Source organism: Moschus berezovskii, chromosome X (genome assembly GCF_049115385.1).
Source record: "Moschus berezovskii isolate FMDL1 chromosome X, NW_MosBer_1.0, whole genome shotgun sequence".
Classification (NCBI taxonomy): Eukaryota; Metazoa; Chordata; class Mammalia; order Artiodactyla; family Moschidae; genus Moschus; species Moschus berezovskii.
The window spans coordinates 98,202,795-98,225,071 of record NC_142488.1 but is presented as its reverse complement, the minus strand read 5'-3'; the positions used below and the strand labels follow the sequence as shown (position 1 = coordinate 98,225,071).

The following is a 22,277-nucleotide window of genomic DNA, read 5'->3' as shown; positions in this document are numbered from 1 at the left end:
AACTGAACTGAACTTTTCTGTCAGTCTCACAGACTCTGTGATATTTTCCTTGCCTGGCATTCCCTTTCTCCATTTGTCTCATCTTGTGTTTTGTGGAAGCCAGGCAGAGATAGAAACATATGGTTGTGGATCCATCCTAGGCTATGGAATATGTTGTGAGGGATGAGAGGTGTCAGTCATAAGAGTCCATAAAGAAGAACACACACATGGGGTAGGTCTTAAAAGTTCAGAAGGGGAATGGAACCTGAGTACCGGAGAACACCTTCAGAAGCCTAGGATACGAATATCATGGCAGCTCAAGAAAATCTAACACAAGTATTCCCCTCTTCCTAAGTGCTTTTGGTGAGCTGCTCACGAACATGGCCCTTTTGTCTGCAGTCTCACGGCTGCTGGCCAGTATATCTTCCCACATCTTAATCCTTTCATTATCAAGGCCCACATTAGGTCTTACCTCCATGAAGCCTTTCCCTATTAATACACTCATTCCTCTTACTTTCTTTTGTGAATTACAGTTTTACTTAAAATCAGCACCATAATATATAACATGTGTTTGTTTGTACACCCTCTTGTCCTTTAATCATTTCAGGTATTTTGTCTCTTTCAGTGGACTCCTTCATGTTTTTTTTCTTCTTCTTCTATTGTTTCCCTGTCTGGTCTAAGTTTTGGGAATCCTGGTTGGAGGCTAGTCCCAACTCTCCCACTAATGAGTTGTGTGACTTGGAGCTCATCACACCCTCTCTGAGCCTTATTTTCCCACCTGAGAAGGTTTTTGTAAAAACAGTAAACATTGTAACACAATATATTAATGTAAGGAATTATTGCTGAAGACATTTCAACTAAGGTGCTTCCTTTCATCTTTTACATTCTATTTAGTGGATGGTTCTATATAAGAAATAGCAATCACTGCTGCTTGTTTCACACTAGTGTCCTCAGCAAAGGTTCAGAACAAGAATACTGCACAACTGTTAGAGACGGTGCCAGAGAGAGGAGATCTGTATGCAGCTGATTCAGGGACTCTCCTTGGAAACTACCAGGTGATTCCAGGCTTGCTCATTTTTAAAGCTTCTATTTTTCTGAATGTTTCTTCGTGTAAATGATCTGTGTCAATGCTGTGAAAAATGAAAAGAATCTTGTGTCAAGTCAAGCCAACAGATGCCTTCAGTACCTTTCCTAGTCTTTTAAGGATAAGATTCCCATTCACTTGTGTCACATCACCACTCAGTTACTTCACCCACCCTGGTATCTACCTCCTCCCTTAGTCTTAACTCCTTTTTTAGATCTGAGAAGAGAAAATTCTTAACTTCCTCCTGAACTCTCACTTCTATCCTTTGCTTGCCTTTGCTGAAGGTCCTGTATCTATAAACTCTCTCTCTCTCTATGAGCTCTTTTCTCTCAGCCTACAAACTGGCCTATCCTAAAAAAAAAAAAAAAACAAGACAAAAACAAAAAGAGAACAACTCCACCCTCCGCCAGCAGTTACGACCCCACATTTCTTCTCTTATTCACAAAGATCTTGAAAAAGTAGTCTCCACTCCTTCTCTACTTCCTTATCTCCCATCTTCTCAAGTCACTGCAAGCTGATTTCCAACCCCATCACACCACTAAAATAGCCCTTAACAAGGTCATCTATGGCCTCTTAATTGCTAAATCCAAAGGACACTTTTCAGTACTCATTATTTTGGAACTCTCTGCTGCATTTGATATTGCTGAGCAATTCTTCCTTGAAACTCACTTTTACCAAAGCTTCCAGGACACCTTTCTCTCTTGGTTTTCTCTATGGGTTTTCCTTTCCATGTGGTTGCTTAGTCACTAAGTCGTGTCCGACTCTTTCAACCCCATGGACTGACTGTTTCTTTTCCGTACTCACCTCTTAAAAGTTGGTACTATCCAGGGCTAATTCCCCAGGCACGTTTCTCAGGGGTGCTTCTCTTCTCAATCTCCTTAGAGGAATCTCATCCACTGCCATGGCTTCAGCTGTCACTTCCAGGGAACAATCCTATACCCAACTGCCTACCTACTAGAAAACTCCCTACAATGTCCTACAAGCAATTCAAACTCCACAGATGTATCCCCGATTAAAACCTACTGACTACACTGGCGACCCACTCTAGTACTCTTGCCTGGAAAATCCCATGGATGGAGGAACCTGGTAGGCTGCAGTCCATGGGGTCGCTAAGAGTTGGACATGACTGAGCGACTTCACTTTCACTTTTCACTTTCATGCATGCGAGAAGGAAATGGCAACTCACTCCAGTGTTCTTGCCTGGAGAATCCCAGGGACAGGGGAGCCTGGTGGGCTGCCGTCTATCGGGTCACACAGAGTCGGACACGACTGAAGCAACTTAGCAGCAGCAGCAGACTACAAAAGAAGGTATAAACTCTTTCAAGTGTGTAGTGAGGTACAGATTTTAGTTTTTAATGGATAGAACCTAATCTTTACCTAGCAAAGGCAAATGAGTAGCTCTGCTAGTTATGCAATTGTAGGGTAAGTAAACATTTAATGCCATGGAAGTGTAACAAGACCTTTAGAATTTTTTGAGTGACTTAGCAAAAGTGGTCTTACCTCCTGACATGTACAACTCACTGCTGGAGGAGAGGCAGGCCAATATGCTTAGGAAGCCTGGAGGTCTCCTGAGACTAATGAGACCACCTACTCTGAACCCCTTCTTTCCAAATTTAGAATTAAAAACATGTGTCAGGGTGATTTGGGGGTCCTTTATCCAAGGCCCAGTGCCTGGGAAAGGCACCAAGGCACCAAAAATAAAATATCTTGAAGAAAGAAAAGGGCTTAAGTGGGGCTCCTGCCTCAACTTATGGGCTTACAATTTTGTGGGCAAGTACTGGCTTCACACATATATACCTGTGGCTGATGTAAGGAGCTCTTCTAGACCCAGACCTTCTGACACATATGGTATTTTAGAGAACAATGAATGCACATTTGGGTGAAGACTAAAATATATGTAATCTAGGAGTCCAGATATAATGGCACTGCAGGGCTGGGAGGGATCCACATCAGTCAGAACAACACTGTCAAGTCACCAAGCTTCTGTGGGATTGGGAAGGATCAGTCCTCAAGATGAGCCCCACGTGGCAGTAAGAAAGAGCACCAGCAGTGGACTGATTTCCCAACCAACTTTGGAAGCAAAAGTAACTCCATTTTCGGGACCAGTTTTGGAAAGGTGAGGGAAGGCCCTCAAATGTACTACACTCAGATATGTGAGAGAGAAGAGTGACAGCTGAATCTGTACCCAGAATCCTGTAAACATATCTTACTAATCACACATGGAATACAAAGCCTTGCTTACATCCTCAGTTTCATTTCTTGACACATTCTGCTTTGCACTTATTTATGTTCCCATAATAGCAAACTTCCTAGAGGTTTCCCACTGTATTCCTATCAAGTACTATAAAATATGCTGTTTATTATCTACCTTTGCTCATGCTAGCTCCTGAGTATGGACTTACCCTTCTCCATAGTTACCCCCATTTCCCTGGCTATAGTCCTGAGCCTTCTGAGCTGGGTGAGTTGTCCCCTGCCATGGTTCCCTTAAGATCTCATAATTACCCTATTGCATTAATCAGTTCATGTGTCTGTCTCTACCACTAAGTCTACGGTCCCAGAAGAGTACAAATCAAGTCTCCAGTTATTCATTCTTGTCTCTTAGCACCTGGCACATTTGCCTAGCACATAGTAGATATTCAGCAAATGCTTGCAGAATGAGTGAAGGTAAGCATGGTAACTCTGAGGCCACAACCTCTTTTTTCCCCTCAATCTTCTGAATGTCTGGACACCTAGTCTGTATTGAACACATCATTAACTGTTTCCTTGCCTTGCCCTCAGATGCTCAAAATTAATAACTGGCTTCTTATATCTATTTACTAAATGCAAAGCACTGAGCTAAAAAAGTTTACAGGGGAAGATACAATGAGAAATAAATTCAGACCTCACACTCAAGCAGTTCTTAGAAAGCAAACTTCTTCATTCAGTCTTTACAATTTCCAGACAGGACTCCCCTTTTAGGAGGCTCTCCTGGGCTTATCCCCTATCTAGCCTACCACATTAAATGATCAACAGTTTCCTCTCACCTTACTTGGGTAAGTATATATTTCTACTGATTTCAGTGTTGTCTGTTTATATACACTTTAATGTTTAAAATTTGAGGTCAGTGTATGGTGTTTATTCTGTGAACGTGTATCCTTTATTTTGTATTTTGAGCTATTACTGCACACTGCTATCAACTTATAATAGATGGACAAGTTATAAGGGTTTGAAGGTTGGCCTGAAAACACAGTGGAAGTAGATTGGTTAAGACAAAGAGTGAGAGAGACAGGAAACAGTGCAACAATTTATAATAAAAAATAAATAAATAATAGCATGTACCATCTCAAAATAATTTATCCATGACATCATTTAGGACCTTTGCTGAAGCTTACATAATATAGAGTGCTACCACATTAAATTACTTTAAAGAAACATTAGGATTGATTGTTGAGTTTATTTCAAATTGCTGACAATATAGACTCCAGTCACCTTTTTTCTGAGAAAGACACCATGGAGATCCCTAAATCCCTGAGGTTTATTATGTTGTGAATAATTCCCTCTTCCTAGTCAGTAATCACTACACTCTGGAGTCAAACAGACTTCACGTTGCTAGTAGAGAACTAGCTTCTGTTTCAGCCAGACTTGTAATCAGGCCTTTATGCTGTTTTCATTTATGTTTCAATCCATCAAATTGGCTTTGGAATGTGGAATTTTTGCACTCAGCTGTTATTTCCCATTCTGTGTTCCAGTTCTGAATGACAGAAATAAATGGTCATTTGGCCACTGGTTAGCTGCCAAAAAAGAATAGCTATATCATAATTAAGAATTACTTTGTGTGTTATGCCAGCCTGCTGAGCTGGCAGATGGACACTGACCTGAAAGGGTGATGACCTCCACTTTCTATAATTATAATTCTGTAATAGCTTTATCCCCCTGCATCTTAAAAGCTCTCAAAATGTAAACCACAAGCCCTCTATTAGGTATTAGAAGAAGGGAAAGGGTCTAATATTTATGGAGTACCTCCTATGTGCCAGGGTTGCACATTCATAATTAATGTCTTGCTTCATGCAATCTCCATGCTAACACCAGGTAGTCAGGTACTACTCATGTTGGCCCCATTTTATAGATAAAGATGATAAAGTTCAGGAAGGTAAAGTAAGAATGGTCACATAGTTAGCAGATGCCAGATCTAGTACATAAGGCAGACATAGCAGAATGTGAATTCGGTGCTCTTTTTCCTACACCGTATTTCTTTTCTTACCAATGACATCTAGGACTATCTGTTCTTTACCTTTCTCCTTGCCTGTGTCCAAGGAGAAGGCCTATTTCACTTACCTTGATATTTTGCCTAGGCATGGTCTGTCCTCAGTTCTTCTCTTTTCTCACTGCAGTGGCTATGACCAAACCAGCATGCCTGTCCTGACCCCCTCCCTCCCACTTCCCCCACCACTATAACTTACTAGAATGTTTGTAGTTTACTTATGGGATGAAGCAGTGCATCACACAGCATTTGAACTCCAAAATCCTTAAGGTGATTTCCACTTAAGTCTAGCAATGTTAGGTTCTCATTTCTGCTGAGGACAGAGGTGAGGGCTCCACAGCATGCATCTGTGAAATGATATTCTGCTAGCCTATGGGGAATTGGGGATTCAAGAAAAAAATCGGTTTACCCCAAGTTCCATAATGACCTTCCATTTCATACACAGCTGGAACAAGAGCCCAGTGGACAAAGAGTCTCTGTGAACTTACCACAACGTCTGTAGCTTGCAGGAGGGGTGTTTCAGCCCTTCACAGAGCACCTGCATGCCTCCAGCCCCTAAGGCATTGTCACTGAGTTCAAGGACTCTCAGGTGTTCATTGGTGTACAGTGCATTGCATGAATCCTGACAACACTCTCCACTTAGGTGACAAGTCCACAGTCTGCCAGGAAGTAAGATAGATAAGGCTGGTATAATTTCACCAGGATTGGATTACTTTAGATATTGGGTTTATACACTAGAAAAATACATTAGAAAATCAGTTTGTCATGTAAAAAAATCCCTTGGGCCAGGGCCAAGCAGAGATTGTGGAGAGAGGAAGATTTATTCCCCCTAAATTATCAAGTCGTCATATGTTTCACTGGAGATTGTATCACCAGGCCAGAAAAAATCATTTAATTTGGGGAGCTGCTCAAACATCAAGGAACTCTGCCTGTGGCTATTATCTACGATACTTACACCATATCCTTTAACTGACAGTCAGGCTGTTTTAATCCTTCACACAGCAATTTCAGTCCCAAATCTTCAATTTTGTTATTAATTAGAAGCAGCCTTGTCAGGCTCTGGATAGAGCTTAGGACTTGGGCGAGGGACTCACAACAAGCTGGAGAGAGGGAACATTCAGAAAGCCTGCAGGTATGGGGACACCAATGTTGTTGTTAACCATGGCAGCAAGAGTCCCACTGAATCTCAAATGCAATGCCCATGAGAAGGACAAGGATGAGCAGACACTTACACAAGATTCTTGATTATATCATTCACATGACACAGACCTTCACAGAGATGCTGTACTCCTGTGTACCTCAGGGAATTGGCAAACACAAACAGCTCTTTTAAAGTCTGACTCACTTGCAAGAAAGAAGAGAGATCCACACAGCTTGCATCTGTCAAGTAACATGTGTTCAAGTTACCCAGAGACAAAGAAGAAAACTCAGCTACTGCTGTCATGGAACTTCCTGGGAATGTTCTCCCAGCCTCCTCATTTAGCTAAGTCCTAGCCATCCTTCAAGTTCTAGCTCTTGGCCCACCACCTACACAGTCTCTTCCTGAGGTCTCCAGCTCACAGTGACCTCCTCTCTTTCCCTGGGCTCATCTGACATTTCTGAATGATCAAGTGCCTATAGCGTTAGGCACTTGATTACACAATCAACTGTGTTGCTCTCTGTTTCATATCTATGTGTCTTTAAGGGCAGTCTTATCACTTGCTATCCTCTTGATAAATCGATTCACATCTAGCCCAGTGTTGGACACATAGTAGTATTCTTTATAGAGTTATTATTTAATTAGCATCACTCCTGCAAACACACAGGATGTTGAATACTGGAAAGAGCATGGGATATGGATAAGATAGATTTTGGAATCACATCTTGATTATACCACTTTTTAAATATTTATTTATTTATTTTTGGCTGTGCTGGGTCTTTGTTGCTGCATGAGGGCTTTCTCTAGTTGCAGACAGTAGGAGGATACTCTCTAGTTGCGGTGCACGGGCTTCTCATTGTAGTAACCTCTCTTGTTGTGGAGCATGGGCTCTAGAGCACTTGGGTTTCAGTAGCTGTGGCACGCAGGCTTAGTTTCCCATGGTATGTGGGATCTTCTTGGACCAGGGATAGAATCTGTGCCCCTGCGTTTCAAGGCAGATTCTTAACCACTGGACCAACCAAGGAAGTCCCTGACTATACTACTTTTTAGTGGTGTGACGTTGGACAAGTCACATTCCCCCCAATCCTCAAAGTTTCCTCATCTGTACAATGGGGCTAAGAATACCCACCCTATATAGTTATTTCAAGGAATGAATTATGTGAAATAACTTCTGGCAAGCACCAAGCATAGATCCTGCCTCAGAGCAGGCATTCAACAATTTCAGTAGTTGTAAGAGGACAGCAAATAATTCTAAAAACTTACTCTTGCTTCTCCACCTTACAGTTCGAATGTCTGCGACCCTCACAGAGATACTTCACCCCTGTGTCCCCCAGGGGATTTTCACTCAAGTCCAGCTCAGTGAGGTTTGGATTGCAAATGAGAACAGAGGCAAGATATCTGCCAATAGTCTCTGAGCTTCCAGGGAGAAAACTAGCAGACAACCTGGAAAAAAAGAAAGACACAGAATTGGCCACTCATTCCCTACCTGCAAAACATCATGACAAAAGAAAATAAGGCCCACCCATATGAGATCCCCAACCTTGAATATGTCAGAGCCCCCTTTTACCTATGATGGGGATTTGTACATTGCCCCCACAACACTATATGCCCCAGTGAGAACTCAATAAATGTTGACTGCCACCAAAAAGAAAAGAATTGGGAGGAAATATCAAATGACCTAATCTCACTTTAATTCCCAGCATGAATTTTATCACTCTCACATCTTCTTTCAAATTACAGGGGAAAATGCTATAATCATCCTTAATACAGTCAAAAGATCTTTCCTTTCCTCTCATCTATAAGTTCATTAAGGTGAAGGTGAAGTCGCTCAGTCGTTTCCAACTCTTTGCGACCCCATGGACTGTAGCTTACCAGGCTTTTCCATCCATGAGATTTTTCAGGCAAGAGTACTGGAGTGGGTAGCCATTTCCTTCTCCAGAGGTTCTTCCCGACCCAGGGATTGAACCCAGGTCTCCCACATTTTAGGCAGATGCTTTACCATCTGAGCCAATAATTAATAATTTGCCATCCTTAGAGAGACCTAGCCCATTATCATCATCCATATAATATTTCTTCTTGGGCACAAAAAGTGGTTTTTACTGACCTTCCTGTCTTCTTGATCTTTGTCTCTCCATATTAAGCAGTCCAATTCCTTAAACTGTTTCCCATCAACTTTCTCTGCTATCACTTTCAAGAATTTCTATGGTATACACTACAACATCTGACTCTTCAATTTTTCTCTTGAGTTACCAGGCTCCAAACTCAATCTTGAAGAGGGCTTATAAAGACATCATGTATATATATTGTCCCAATTTAGAAATTTTAAATAGAAGTATTTTAAATTAAAAATTAATTTCAAAGTGGATTTAGCAAGCTTTAATGCTTAAGAGCTTTTACAATAGAAAAATCCAAATATACACCGTGATTGTTAATTTTATGTATCAAGTTGCCTATGTCAAGGTACCCAGATTTTTGGTCAAACATTATTCTAAAAGTTTCTGTGAAGGTACTTTTTAAATGAGATTAACATGTAAATCAGCACACATTGAGTAAAGTAATTTACCCTCCATAACGTGGCTGAGGCTCATCCAATCAGTTGAAAGTTTAATAGAAAAGACTGACCTCCTAGGAAGAGAGAATTCTGCCAGCAGACTGCATTTTGACTTGCAGTACAGCACTAGCTCTCCTGTGTCTCCAGTCTGCTGGCCTACCCTGCAGATACTGAACCTGCCAGCTGCCATAATCTGAGAGAGCACCAATTCCTTCAAGTAAATCTCTCTATATGTTTATACACATTTTACCTCTCTGTTTCTTTGAAGACCCCTAATTAGTCAGGGTTCTTCAGAAAAGAAGGTATATATGTGGTAAATCTTTCATCAAAGTTATTACATGGACTTTGGGCTTCCCAGGTGGTACTAGTGGTAAAGAATGTACTTGCCAATGCAGGAGATGTAAGATGTGGGTTTGATCCCTGGGTTGGGAAGATCTCCTGGAGAAGGTTATGGCAACCCACTCTAGTATTCTTCCCTGAAGAATCCCACGGACAGAGGAGCTTGGTGGGCTACAGTCCATAGGGTTGCAAAGAGTCGGACATTACGGAAGTGACTTACTACACATGCATGTGGACTGTGCTGTCAGACATATCTGGGTTTCTTATTGTGTCTCTGTCATGTTATTTAGCCTAATACTATTGGGTTTCTATTTCCTCATCTGCTAAAATGGGGACAGTAATCTGAATCTTGCAAAGCTGTTGTACACATTAAAGGAAATCAAAGCACTCAGCACAATGCTTAGGACAAAGTAATTGCTCTGTGAGTTTTCATTATTGACATTAACGTTATTGCTACTTTCACTGTTCTTCCTCTCCATGACTCCTTGAAACGTGTTTTGATTATACAACATCCATCTTGAGCTGGATATTTATAAATTTTTTCTTGCAGTATGAAAACTAATAGTGACAACTTACTTGAACTTCTGTAGTTTGCAATTTGGATGTTTTAAGCCTTCACAGAGCAATTTCAAAGCCAAAGCTTCAAGTTTTGTTTCACTAAATACCAGCTCAGTGAGCCACTGACTGGTGCTGTGAACAGTTGCTAGTGCACCACAAGAAGCAGGAGAGATAAGGCATATCTCTAAAGGTTGTAAAGGTACAACTTTTAGAGAACAGAAGAATGACCTCATTACTTTATTTATGTTCTCCCCCTAAACAAAAGAAACTGACCAAAAAAATTACATGAACACAAACAACAAATTCTCCTGCTCTCAGTTACTTCAATGTCTATAAGATACAGTTTGGCTGTTTTAATCCTTCACACAGAAGCTTCATTCCAGAATCTTCCAGGGTATTTTTCACAAATCCCAAATATGTCAGATACTGGTTAGTTTCAAATACTAAGGCAAGGTCTCTTCCATAAGAGGCTGTGAGGTGGCAAAAAATCCGACTGTGTGGAGAAAAAGCATTTCAGAGGAGAAAATAGAACTCGCTATAAAGGTACTTGTTTGCTTCATCACTTATGTAATGAATTATTTCAATTCATTCAGCAATTAATTTATTAGGTGCTAACCACTGTGCTAGATGTGAAAACACAGAAATAATTAAGACCCAGCCCAGACTCTGCCCTCAAGGAATGCCAAGTTAAAGGGGAAAACATTTAGAAAATCATGAATTATAATACAGTGTGGAAAGTACTGCAAGTGGTATGCACAAGGCACCATGGAGACACAGAAAAGTGGCACAATCCAGCCTAGCCTGTGGGAGAGGGTTGGAGGACCAAGAAATACTTATAAGAGGAGCAAATACTTTAGTTCTGCTTGAAAGGGTAATAAAAATTGAACAGCAATTAGGTGGATGAGGAGAATGGGAGTAGTTAGAGCAGGAGGCGCTGAGGAACAACCTGTTCATGAAGCAGCCTGTGCAAAAGCCAGGAGGCAAGAGAAGGGAGGCTTCAGTTGAGAAACCGTCAATTACTTGCTATGGGCTGCTTTATAACATTGGAAGATACATATCAAACTGTTAACAATGGTTATCTTCCAGGTAGGTGTGAAGGGTTGAATTATAGGGAGACACTTACTTTCTAGTATTTAAGAAATTAGTTTAAGAAATTTGAAAAACATAATTTTACAAAATTTACAATAGAGAAAAATATAAACAATAAAAATTTTTGAGAAAGTACTGTATCCTTACCACCCAAAGATAACCACTCTTAAAACTTTGGTATGTAACTTTCCAGATTTTAAATGCATGCATACTTATAAGACACTTGCTCCTCAGAAGAAAAGCTATAGCCAACCTAGACAGCATATTAAAAAGCAGAGACATTACTTTGCCAACAAAGGTCCATCTAGACAAAACTGTGGTTTTTCCAGCAGTCATGTATGGATGTGAGAGGTGGACTATAAAGAAAGCTGAGCGCCCCAATAATTGATGCTTTTCAATTATGGTGCTGGAGAAGACGCTTGAGAGAGTCCCTTGGACTGCAAGTAGATCCAACCAGTCAATCCAACCAGTCAATCCTAAAGGCAATCAGTTCTGAATATTCATTGGAAGGATTAATGCTAAAGCTGAAGCTCCAATACTTTGCCCACCTGATGTGAAGAACTGACTCACTAGAAAAGACCCTGATGTTTGGAAAGACTGAAGGCAGAAGGAGAAGGGGACGACAGAGGATGAGATGGTGGATGGCATTACCTACTCAATGGATGTGAGTTTGAGCAGACTCCGGGAGTTGGTGATGGACAGGGAAGCCTGGCGTGCTGCAGTCCATGGGGCCACAGAGAGTAAGACACAACTGAGTGACTGAACTGAATACTTATATTAATAGCATTATATCTTCCCTCTAACAAATGGAATCACAGAAAGATTTTAAAGAAAAGAAAACGTTTTCTCAACTTCCCCTCCAACTCCATCAGCATTTAGAGTGTGATATATATGCTTCCACTCCTTTCTCCAAGATCATAGAAACATATGTATGCGTGTGCGCCTGCGCATGCGCACACACACGCCTGCACATGTGCACACACTCGTGTACGTGCGTGCACACACACGCACACAGAGGATTTGCACATTTTACAAAAATAAAGTGAAGTTGCTCAGTCGTGTCCAATTCTTTGCAAACCCATGTACTGTAGCCTACTAGGCTCCTCTGTCCATGGCATTTTCCAGGCAAGAGTACTGGAGTGGGTTGCCATTTCCTTCTCCAGAGGATCTTCCCGACCCAGGGATCGTACCCAGGTCTCCCGCATTGTAGGCAGATGCTTTGCCATCTGAGCCACTAGGGAAGTACCTATTTACAAAAATGGGACCATAGCAAACATTACTACTTTACATGGATTTTGTCATTCAGTCTTCATCTTAGGCCAATAGATTAAAAACAGACAGTCACAGCACACCGTATAGTAAGTGGTAAAGTAGTACTCAACCCGAGAGCTGTCGGGTTTATCTTGTAGGCTTAGAAATACCATCAGAAGTTTAAAAAGACAGAGCCAGAGCCAGATCCTTATGACAGGGTACGGCAGAAGACAAACTTGGTGCACAACGGCAGCAGGCGGGGGGGGGGGGGGGGGGTGGAGGGGGGGGGTGGAGGGGGGAGGAGTGGGGGAACGGTGGTGGTGGCAAGGTGGTAAGCGCTGGAGGTAAACAAATTCAAGACACGAGCGAGCATGTTTCGGGGATAGATATGGCCAGGATTTATGACCATTTGAGGTGATGCGGAAAGAGGCGGTAGTCAGGTTCCACTTCCTGCCTCCAGGGGGCAGCCGAGGCCACTAAGAGACGGTTACTGCTCCCTGTTCCAGAATATTCCATCTCTAGGAAGGTCCCGCCCCTGAGTGGGACAAACCATTATGGTGGGGAGTTGAGAATTTTGGTATTTGATTACAAGCGCTTCTGGTTCTTGGTTCTGAGTCTTTTCTGACCACTCCTGTTTCTTCCCACCTTCGAAGACTTGCAACACTGTAGGAGGTTCCCTTATGTCTGGGGAAGGGGAGAAAATCTTCTTCATGCACCCCTCCCATCCTCGTAGTTTCTGGAAGTTGGAACATTCCAAGGTAAAATCCTCGAAGGGTAGGCCGGAGCTTTTCTTTCCTTGGCGCCCTCTGGGAGAGAGAGGTACCTTTTGGGTGTGGTAAGCGGTCTTGTTTGGCCAGTACTCTCACTGGCCAGGAGGTGAGGTTTGGTGGGAGGTGTCCTGGGGCGAGGTTGCGGGGGGGGGGGGTGGGGAGGCAAGCGGAGAAGAGGAGATTCATGGGGTGGGGGAGGGGAGGGGGACTGATTGATTCATCCCCACAGAGCCAGCCAAGCCCCAAAGGCACTCAGTCGTCATGGCCTTGAACTCTGAGGACCTCAGTAGTGGGTTCCGGCATGGCAAAGTGATGGCTTTCATCAATGAGAGAATGTCCACGCATGCAAAAGGCCCTGAGTTCTATCTTGAGAATCTGTCTCTGTCCTGGGAGAACGTGGAGGACAAACTCAGGGCCATCCTGGAGGACCGTCTGGTGCCCATCCAGGCCAAAGAGGCCTGTGCCTGGAGCAGCCTGGCCCTAGGCGTGCGCTTCGCCCACAAGCAGAGCCAGTTACACGGGCACAGGGTGCAGTGGCTTCACGACTTCGCCGGGCTGCACAGGTCGGCAGCACAGGCGTTGGCCTCAGACATGAAGTTGCTCACGGCACAGCACGAGGTGGAACGCAAGGAGGCGGCCTTCCGGCTGCAGCTGACCCAGGCCAGCCTGGCGGAAGTGCAAAAAGAGCGGGACCTCCTGAAGTGGAAGCTCTTTAAGGCCGTAAGATTACCGTCGCCCGCCCCGCCCCGCCACGCCCATTCAGTCCTGCTGCCCTGCCCCCCCCCACCCCCCAATGTCAGGGTAGGTCCCAACTCTGCTTACTTTTTTCCAGGGGCTTCGGTCTGCCCAGGCGCCAGTCGCAGAGTGGCCAAGCCTGGCCACTGTCAGTGGGGCTGGAACAGAAGGAACAAGTGAAAAGGAGGAGGAGGCAGGGGCCACTGCTACTACTGCTGAGGCTTCTGAAGCCACAGGAGGAGGAAGACAGGAGGATGCGGAGAGGGGGAAAGCTGCCGATGGGGCAGAAGATTTGAGTGTAGATCTTATGCAGCTTCTTGGAGTTGTAGACCAGAAAAATTACACCTCTGGCGGGCACAGTGAGGGAGATTTCAGGTCAGTGGAAACAGCCATGTATTCTTTCTCTGGGATGCTCAAGCCTGAAGCAACAGTCTCACCTGAACCGCTTCCTGTCCAGCTCCCTGCCTCATTCACATACTCATACTCATGCCCCTTATCCCCCTTCCCGGACGCACCAACACCATCCCCACCCACATCTCCACCACAAGCACCATTCACAGCAGGAGCTTCATCTCAGACATCTCCCCAGTGGGGAGCCTCTGATTTTAGCTTGTGGTCTGATGGAGGGATCCAGGGAATAGACCCTCAAGGAGACAGGAGTGACTCTGATCCCCTTCAGCAGCTAAGACTTCCAGTATTTTGCAGGCTTAGGAATTGGGACTGCCCTTGGTGTAAATCTGTGAATTTTTCACCTAGGGGAAGTTGTTTCCACTGTGGAAAGTGTATCTGACTACATAGCTCTCAAGTGAATTCAGAAATATGAAACAACAAAAATATATCCAGAGGGGGGAAAGGTGGGGGAGGGGGCTGGGTGGTGTGGGGTCAGGGGAAGAGAGGGAGAATGAGGTTAGGGGAGGAGGGTGGGAGTTGGGGAGGGTGTAAATTGTCAGTAGACTGACAGTCTACACCCTCCCCAACTCCTACTCCATCCCCCACCCTCGTTGACCCCCTTTGTGTTCCAGGGGCTTACCTGGTCTTGCAGACAAGAAGGAATATGCCTGCAGTGCAGGAGACCCTGGATCAATCCCCTGGGTCAGGAAGATCGTCTGGAGAAGGAACTGGCAATCCACTCCAGTATTCTTGCCTAGAGAATTCTCTGGACAGAGGAGCCTGCCAGGCTACAGTCCACAGAGTCGCAAAAAAGTCACACACGACTGAGCGAGTATCCACACCCCAGAACTGCTGCAGCTTCTGTGTTTGTATTTTTTTCCCAACCTTAGTATCTGTTGGACCTGGGCAGCCAGTATATAACACTCCCACTCCCTACCCCTGCCCCCACACTAAGCTGTAGATGATTGGACCAGGAATGGACATTTGACTAATCCTGAGCCAAATATTCTGAGAATCTGAACAGAGGCAGATTCCATAGCCCAGATGATGTTGGGAAGTGAAGCAGTGGGTCACTGGGACTCGGGGTCAAGGTCAGAGTCATAAACACCGAGGCCACAGCTGAGACCTGGCCCTAGCTGTGGGTGAACAGAACTGTGTGTACAGAGTCCAGGAGTCTTTTAGAGAATGACACTATGAGGGCCCAGGGGGCAGAGAGGCACAGAGAAGCAGAGAAGAGTTGATCCTGTGACCCCAGAGATGGAGAGTGACGGCCTGACCAATTTTTCCACTTCCTGCAGTTTTGCTGAGTGAAAATCCACAGCAGTCCTCTTTTCTTTAAGCTAACTTGAGCAAGTTCTTATTCTGGGCAACCAGATTTTTGCCAAGCCAGAAATTTATACCAGAAGAGAAGTCACAAACTGTAAACCATCAAAGAAGATGTTGGAACTGACTCATGAGGTGCATCAGGGAGTGATGAGTAGTGGGGATTCCTGCATCCCAAGGCTCCAGGAATGAACTGGACAGGAAGCTCATTCATGTTCTGAGAGAGTTACATGAGAAACAATTAAAGCAGGCCTGAGGTTAACCTTGGACTTACAACAGGGCAGAGATTCACCACCCCTAAGGGAATCCCTCAGGGCTTTGTAGAGGACACCAGCACCAGCTGCAGACAAGGACTGCTATCGTCCAGCCTCATGAAAGGAGAATCCTCCCCAATCCCCACTTCAACAGGGGATAGGCAGATCTGAACAAGAAACTTGTGCCACTTCCAAGGTGAGTCAGCAACTGATAGTGCCTGGAGGGTTTGCTGGTCTAGACCACTGAACAAAGGATGATGCCATCCTGAGATTTTCTCCCCCCATCACCAGATTACAGTAGGAGGGGAGTCTGGCTACAAAGCTCCTAGTAAATTCAGAAATGCATAACAGAACATACCCTGATGGGAAATCAATTTCCAGAAGGTTGGGGTAGAAGGGGGGGATGGTGTGCACCTCCCCATCTGATGCCTATAAGCTGTGTTGAGGGGAGCTAAATATATGTTTTAGCCCACAGATGGAAGGATGGATCAAACTGAGACAAATGGAGAAGTCTTGGACATCGCCTGGGAACTGCGGACCTAGATACTGAAGCTGTCATAATCTGGGACACCTCTGCAGTAACTGGATGTGACTTTGGGCTATATCTGGTTAGAGCAGATGTTAACAGTCATCAGAATTAAAGGCAAGATCTCTATCCTCCACTTGTCAGAAATTTCTTTGGGCTCTTTTATATCCTTGTTTATATCTTAGGCACTGTTTCCAAACCTCAGAACTCTTTGACATTTGAAGCTAGATAATTCTTTGTTTCAAGAGGCTGTCCAATATACTAGGATGTTTGGTACAATGTTTGGCACAATCCCTGGCCTCTACCCACTAGATGCCAGTAGCACCTCCCCCCACCACAAAACAACTCTTGACAACCAAAGTATCTTTATATGTTGCCACATGTCCACTGGACAGCAAAACTGCACTGATTGGGAACCATGCAGGCAATGAAATACTTGGGAGTAGTTGAAACAGGGGGAAGAAAGTTGCAAGGGTTGGGACACTTAAGAGAGGAAAAGTGTTCATTGGATCTAGCCACGTCTGATCTTTAAGCCAATCTGGGTGGGGGGGGATGGGCAGAAACCCAATTGCAAGGACTGAGGAGTGAGCAGAAGTGAGGAAGTGCAGTTACTGAGGTATGGCTGTTTTTCAAGGACCCTTGACTGTGACGTAGATCATGCATACTGTATTAGAGGCATGTCCACTGTACTATTAAATGAAAAAATATGAGTGCCATTGTGTTTCTGTGTGTGAAATAAAACTCCCATTAAGTTCTGTGTGTGTGTATGCTATGTATATTACAGATTTATGTGTGCCTTATGCTATAGATTTATATTTGAATATGCAAAAGAAAGATGTCTGGGAAGACATTTAGCAAACATGCTATTAACTAGGGAGGGTGGTGGGATCAGGATTAAAGCATGGGAAGCAGAAGTAGGTATATGGGGTTGGGTGGGGTATGGGGCAGTAGGGTGAAGAGCCTTTATATCTTTATATACTTTTGTGTTGTATTAAGTAAAATAAATGCTCACAAAAGTACAAAAAATAAAAAGTGAATTTACTGGCTTGGATGGGTTTGGAAAGGCCACCTTTTCCTCTGGGACAAGAGGGAAGGAAAGCAGACACTAATCTGTGTGGGGAGGAGGTGGGGAACCAAGATGGCTCCTATTTGTGTGTTTATGATGTGGACAGACTAGACAAGGGGACCTGAGAGTGAATGAGAATATAAAGTCAGGGTGTGGGGTGGGTGCTTCTGAGCAATTGCACTTGGGGAATAATTGAGGAGGAGGGTGGGGGTGAGGAATGGAGGGAGAGAAAAGGAAACCAAAGGGAAGACTGGGAGTCTGGAAGGAAAAGGCAGGGGATGGAGTAATGCAGGTCCAGAAGGGGCACCAGACACAAACCCCTAGGTATTACAGCCTGACACCCACTTGCTTTAGCAAAAAGCAACACATACAAAAAGGGAAGAAGCAGAAAGCGTTGGCAGAAATCTCTGCCTAACTCCCTACTCCTTCTAGGCTTGTAGCGTATCTTTTCATTTGCTGCTCTGCTATGAAGAAGTTCAGTGCCAGTTATATTTTGTTTTCAAGTCCAATCAGATGGGAGTACAATTAGCAGCAATCCAGTTATTACCTGCAAATACCTAAGAGTTTAAAGCAAGGTCCAACTTACTTCAGATCTTTAATTTTACAGTATGGATTATGCAGTGCTTGGCAAAGCAAGTGCAGTGGAGAGACTGGTAAATTGTGTAGCTGGAAGGGTCTAAAAGATGAGAAAGCAAAAATAAAATTATTAAAGCAAAATTTTAAGTAACAGGCTTATTTTGGCTTCTATTGCCATCTTAGTACTAACTTACAAAAACCTTAGGAGTTAACACCCCATTTTGCAGATAAGGAATCAAAGCACAAAAAGTAATTTGCCCAAAGTCAAATGGAAACAGAATGAAGTATTCAGGTCTGTCTGACTCCAAAGTCATGGTACTGTGTCCCAGGCACTGAGGTAAGCACTTTACACACAGTTTATTTTATCTTGTCCTTAATCCAATGACAGGTATTGTAATCACCATTTTGCAGATGCTCCGAGAGGTCAAGTGACTTGCTCAAGCTATCTGTACACTCTAACTGATTCTTGGCTGTCAGTACTCAGAAGAATTAATGACAATAATTGAGAGCTAGGAAAGTTCAATACAGTTGACCATTGAACAATGTGGGGATCAAGGGCACCACAACCCTGCAGTTGAAAGTCCACATAAAACTTTCGAGTGAGCCCTTCTTATCCCTCCATATCGGAGGTTCTGCATCTGAGGATTCAACCAGCCTCAATCCTGTAGTACACATTTATTGAAAAAAATCTGTGCAGTTCAAATCTTTGTTGTTCAAGGATCAACTGCAGTACACTCTCACTTAGTCAACATGCCTTGAAGAAGAGGTTTTTGTGGGCTTTTGGTATTTTATTTGGTTAAATTTTGAAAAAAATTTAAGCCCTCTGATAAAGGTAATGGGTTGAGGGGTGAGGACTCCATCTAAGGCAGATTTTCTGGAAACACCAAATGAACAAAAACCCCTTTTTGTTTCCATCAGTGCTTACTGTATATTGTGTATATTGTGCTCAGTGTATATTGTCCATTATTTTACTTTATAATATACAGTTAGATTGAAGCTGTCATGAATTCATGAAGACACAGTAGCCAAGGTCTTTCATAATTCCAAGTCCAGGTAACTTCTCCTACCCCTTCCTTTCTGGTCCCAAACACAAACTCTTGCTGCACCTCCCTGCCCCCCTCACTTCCCACAAACACACATACCCCGTGCTCAATTCCATCTCTATGCTACTGCCCACTGAGGAACTAACAATTATCAGAGAAAAGACTTGGGTTTACTCATTTTCCAAGTTGAGCCTTCTGCCCACTGTCATCCTTCTCAAGGTCCCCTACCCTTCACCTGACCCCACAACTAAAAGAGAGGCACTGTCCATATTAACCTAAGTATTGAAAACAGACTTTGACCAGTGGCTTTTTTCTTGAGTCAGTAGGTAGAGCTGTACTTTGCAGTATACAGAGTACATATTGTGTAAGTGGTTTATCTAAGCCTCTTTGAACTCCAGCTCTCAAATCTCCACATAGGTGTCAGTTTGGCAGAAAGAACTCAGGCTTCATAGCAATATACACAGGAGTGCCTTATAGCAATATATATAGAGTAAGCTCTGTTCCTTACCAACCTGGAGCTTTTTGAGGCCTCAGTGATGAAATACATGTAGAGAAGAGTGAGGACCAATTCAACTTTACAACCTTTTCCAAAATAGTCATCAACACCAAAATAGCAGAGTGCTCAATTATAACTTTAATGATTTATATGCTCATAACCTTTTATAATTATACAACACCTTCACAAAGAGACAATGAAGACTACTAGACACACACAGTGGCTAGCACAGTGCCTGGCATGTAGTAAGTGCTCAAAAATGTTAGCCTTCCCTCAGTGTCTGCCTAGGCCAGTGTTCAATATGCGATACTCAAGAAATCCTTATTGTGTTGACTTACATACAGTATGAAAAGCAAAGATAATTCATTTTATTTATTGACAGTGCTAGAAATGATCATGTGCCTGAATACTTGAAATAAACAAGAAGGCCAATCATTTCTGTAGGCCAAGACACTGGTGAAAAGACATTAATATACTCACTGATTAAGTGCCAACGTTGGTGGCAAGAATGCTGAAGCTCAACCTTCCTCTTCAAATCCAAGTAGGTGCTGACACTTCAGAGACACTGACAGGTGACTATGACTGCTTTTCACACAGAATGACACAGGCAGAATGTCCATTATTGTATACATAGGTTGAAGCAATATAATTGACCCTAAATCATTAATTATCCTTTTTGCATATTCTTCTTCTTGAGTCTCTTACAAAGAGTGAAACAAGTCCATCAGCTCAATCTAACCTATGAGATTTATCTTTTATTTCTTTCTCAGTCCACTTCAGTAACTCTTCTCAAGGTCCTAGAGACACTTTTTTCCCAAAAGTTGTTTGCACAGCCTTTTCCTTTCCTCTATGTAAGAGGCCAAATAAGAACTGTATTGTTAATGATGAAAACCCTTTTCCGTACTGTTGGAAGATTTCTTGCCATGTTTTCCCCACTTGATCAAAAAACATCCAGCTGCTGTCATTCTTCAGGGTGTAGAACACAGCAGTCAGGAACTCTTGGAAACTGAAGTGAAGGAAAGTGTAGACACCGACAACTTCTTCAACTTTTTTCAAAAAGTGATTGAGAAAAGTGCAATTGGTATCATATACTCCTATCCCATGTCTTCTGAGGTCACTGACTTCAAATAGGACCTGCTGGTTCTGTAGTCCTTCTGCAGCCAAAGAGCAAAGGCCCCACCAGCAAATTTGTCCCTTCCACACCGAGATACCTGTAAGGGTGTTGAAACACTTGGAAAAGTAAAACAAGATACGTATCAGTCATGGTCTGATGTGACCTCGTAAGAGTCCTGCCTCCATCTTCCTGTGACTGCAGGACTCTACAGATCATCCAGGAGATGATGGGAAGAGAAGACATAAAGTCAAGGCTTTCATTTTCTCGCAGATCATAAAGGACACTCATTGCTGCATTAGCACCTGAAAACTGACTCAAGAAATTAATATCTGTAAACCACAGGATCTCTGGATAGGTGGCTTTAACAGAGAGTGAAGCTTCTTCATGCTCGTAGGATGGGAAGTTATCAGGAGGGAGGATTCAGGGAACAGTTTTGTCTACATGAAACTGTGTAAGAGAGTCTCTACTGGCTTCCTTTCAGGGGATTGGTACTAAGATCCTCTTCATGGTCACTGACAGAGTACTGAAGCTCAGGAAATCCATCAAGAATGAACAGAAGCTTCTCTGGATATACAAGAATAATGTCCATGATTGGTCCACCTGTATCTTGAAAAGTGTTATTGATCAGTTCAGCACCACTAAGGTTAGCAAAACGGCCATCTCTCAGCAGTTGACATAGATGAGATAGTCAAATCTGCCTGGAGTAACCACTCCCGCTGCCCAGTCAAACATGAACTTATGTACTACAGCTGTTTTCCCAATCCCAGCACATCCCTGAAGCACCACAGTTTGGGATGAGATAGAACCCTCTTCAGCAGGATCAAACACATGTTCCATCTCAATAAACTTATCTTGTTGAGGAATTCCACATGGTGGCTTTTCTGATATACAGTGATTTTTTTTACAACAAGCAGTCTTGTCTCTATATGTTTGCCATGATGATAATATCTATCGACTCCTATTTTTAGGTATTTTTCTTTTAGATGTTTTCTAAATACTTACTGGTAATCTAACAAGCTGACACCAAGAGTTAGTAATCACAGAATCCTAGACAACAATACAAACAACAACTATAACTAATACTACCATCACCTTCATCTCCACTCAGATATTTCAAAGGCTCCTCAAACTTCATGCATCTGAGCTCTTGATTTCTATTCCACTTCCCACTATCCCCTCCCCAGAAAAAAAAAGAAACCCTCCTTGTCTTGGTTAAATGGTGCCACCCAGTTTCTCACAAAAATGTCAGGAGTCATTATTTCTTTTTCCCCTTTGAATCCTCCATATCCAATAAGCAAGGCCTAGCATTCATATCTCCAAAACAAGCCTCCAACCCATTTATTTATCACCGCATCCTCAAATACCACCCAAGTACAAGGCACTATATCTTTTCTAAACTGGTGAAACAGCCTTCTACTCATTTACTCTTGCCATCAGTAGCTCCTCTCCAAACAAGCAGCCAACATGATCTAAAAATATCAATCACATCATGTCATTGCCCTGGCCCAAAACTTTTAAGAGATTTACATTGCACTTGAAATTAAATCCAAAATCCTTACCTTATCAACAACCTGGGCCCTATCTATCTTTGTTCCCTAGCCTTGTTTTATATCACTCTCATTCTTAGTTTCTCTACTAAAGCCATACTGGCTTACTTTAGCTTCTCACAAATGCCATGTTCTTTCCCTTTCCCAGGGCCTTTCCACCAGCTATTCTCTCTGCCTGGAAAATACTTTTTTCTGCTCTTCCCATGGA

General features: G+C 43.2%; 2 protein-coding genes and 1 pseudogene across 2 annotated transcripts; 1 reads left to right on the top strand and 2 right to left on the bottom strand.

The window, feature by feature from the left end:
- Positions 1-5,501: 5,501 nt before the first annotated feature.
- LOC129564446 (NACHT, LRR and PYD domains-containing protein 3-like) lies at positions 5,502-12,941 on the bottom strand. The gene is made up of 5 exons (XM_088834290.1): positions 12,875-12,941; positions 6,536-6,683; positions 6,259-6,429; positions 5,792-5,962; positions 5,502-5,673 (listed from the first exon to the last, which is right to left on the bottom strand). The coding sequence occupies exons 1-5, from the start codon at positions 12,939-12,941 to the stop codon at positions 5,502-5,504; spliced, it is 729 nt and encodes a 242-aa protein (XP_088690416.1).
- Positions 12,942-13,260: 319 nt separating this feature from the next.
- Positions 13,261-16,030, top strand: TEX13B (testis expressed 13B). Its single transcript, XM_055438440.1, has 3 exons — positions 13,261-13,719; positions 13,832-14,514; positions 16,006-16,030. The coding sequence occupies exons 1-3, from the start codon at positions 13,261-13,263 to the stop codon at positions 16,028-16,030; spliced, it is 1,167 nt and encodes a 388-aa protein (XP_055294415.1).
- A 3,854-nt stretch (positions 16,031-19,884) lies between these two features.
- On the bottom strand, positions 19,885-21,657 carry LOC148773408 (NACHT, LRR and PYD domains-containing protein 3-like; annotated as a pseudogene).
- Between the last annotated feature and the right edge of the window lie 620 nt (positions 21,658-22,277).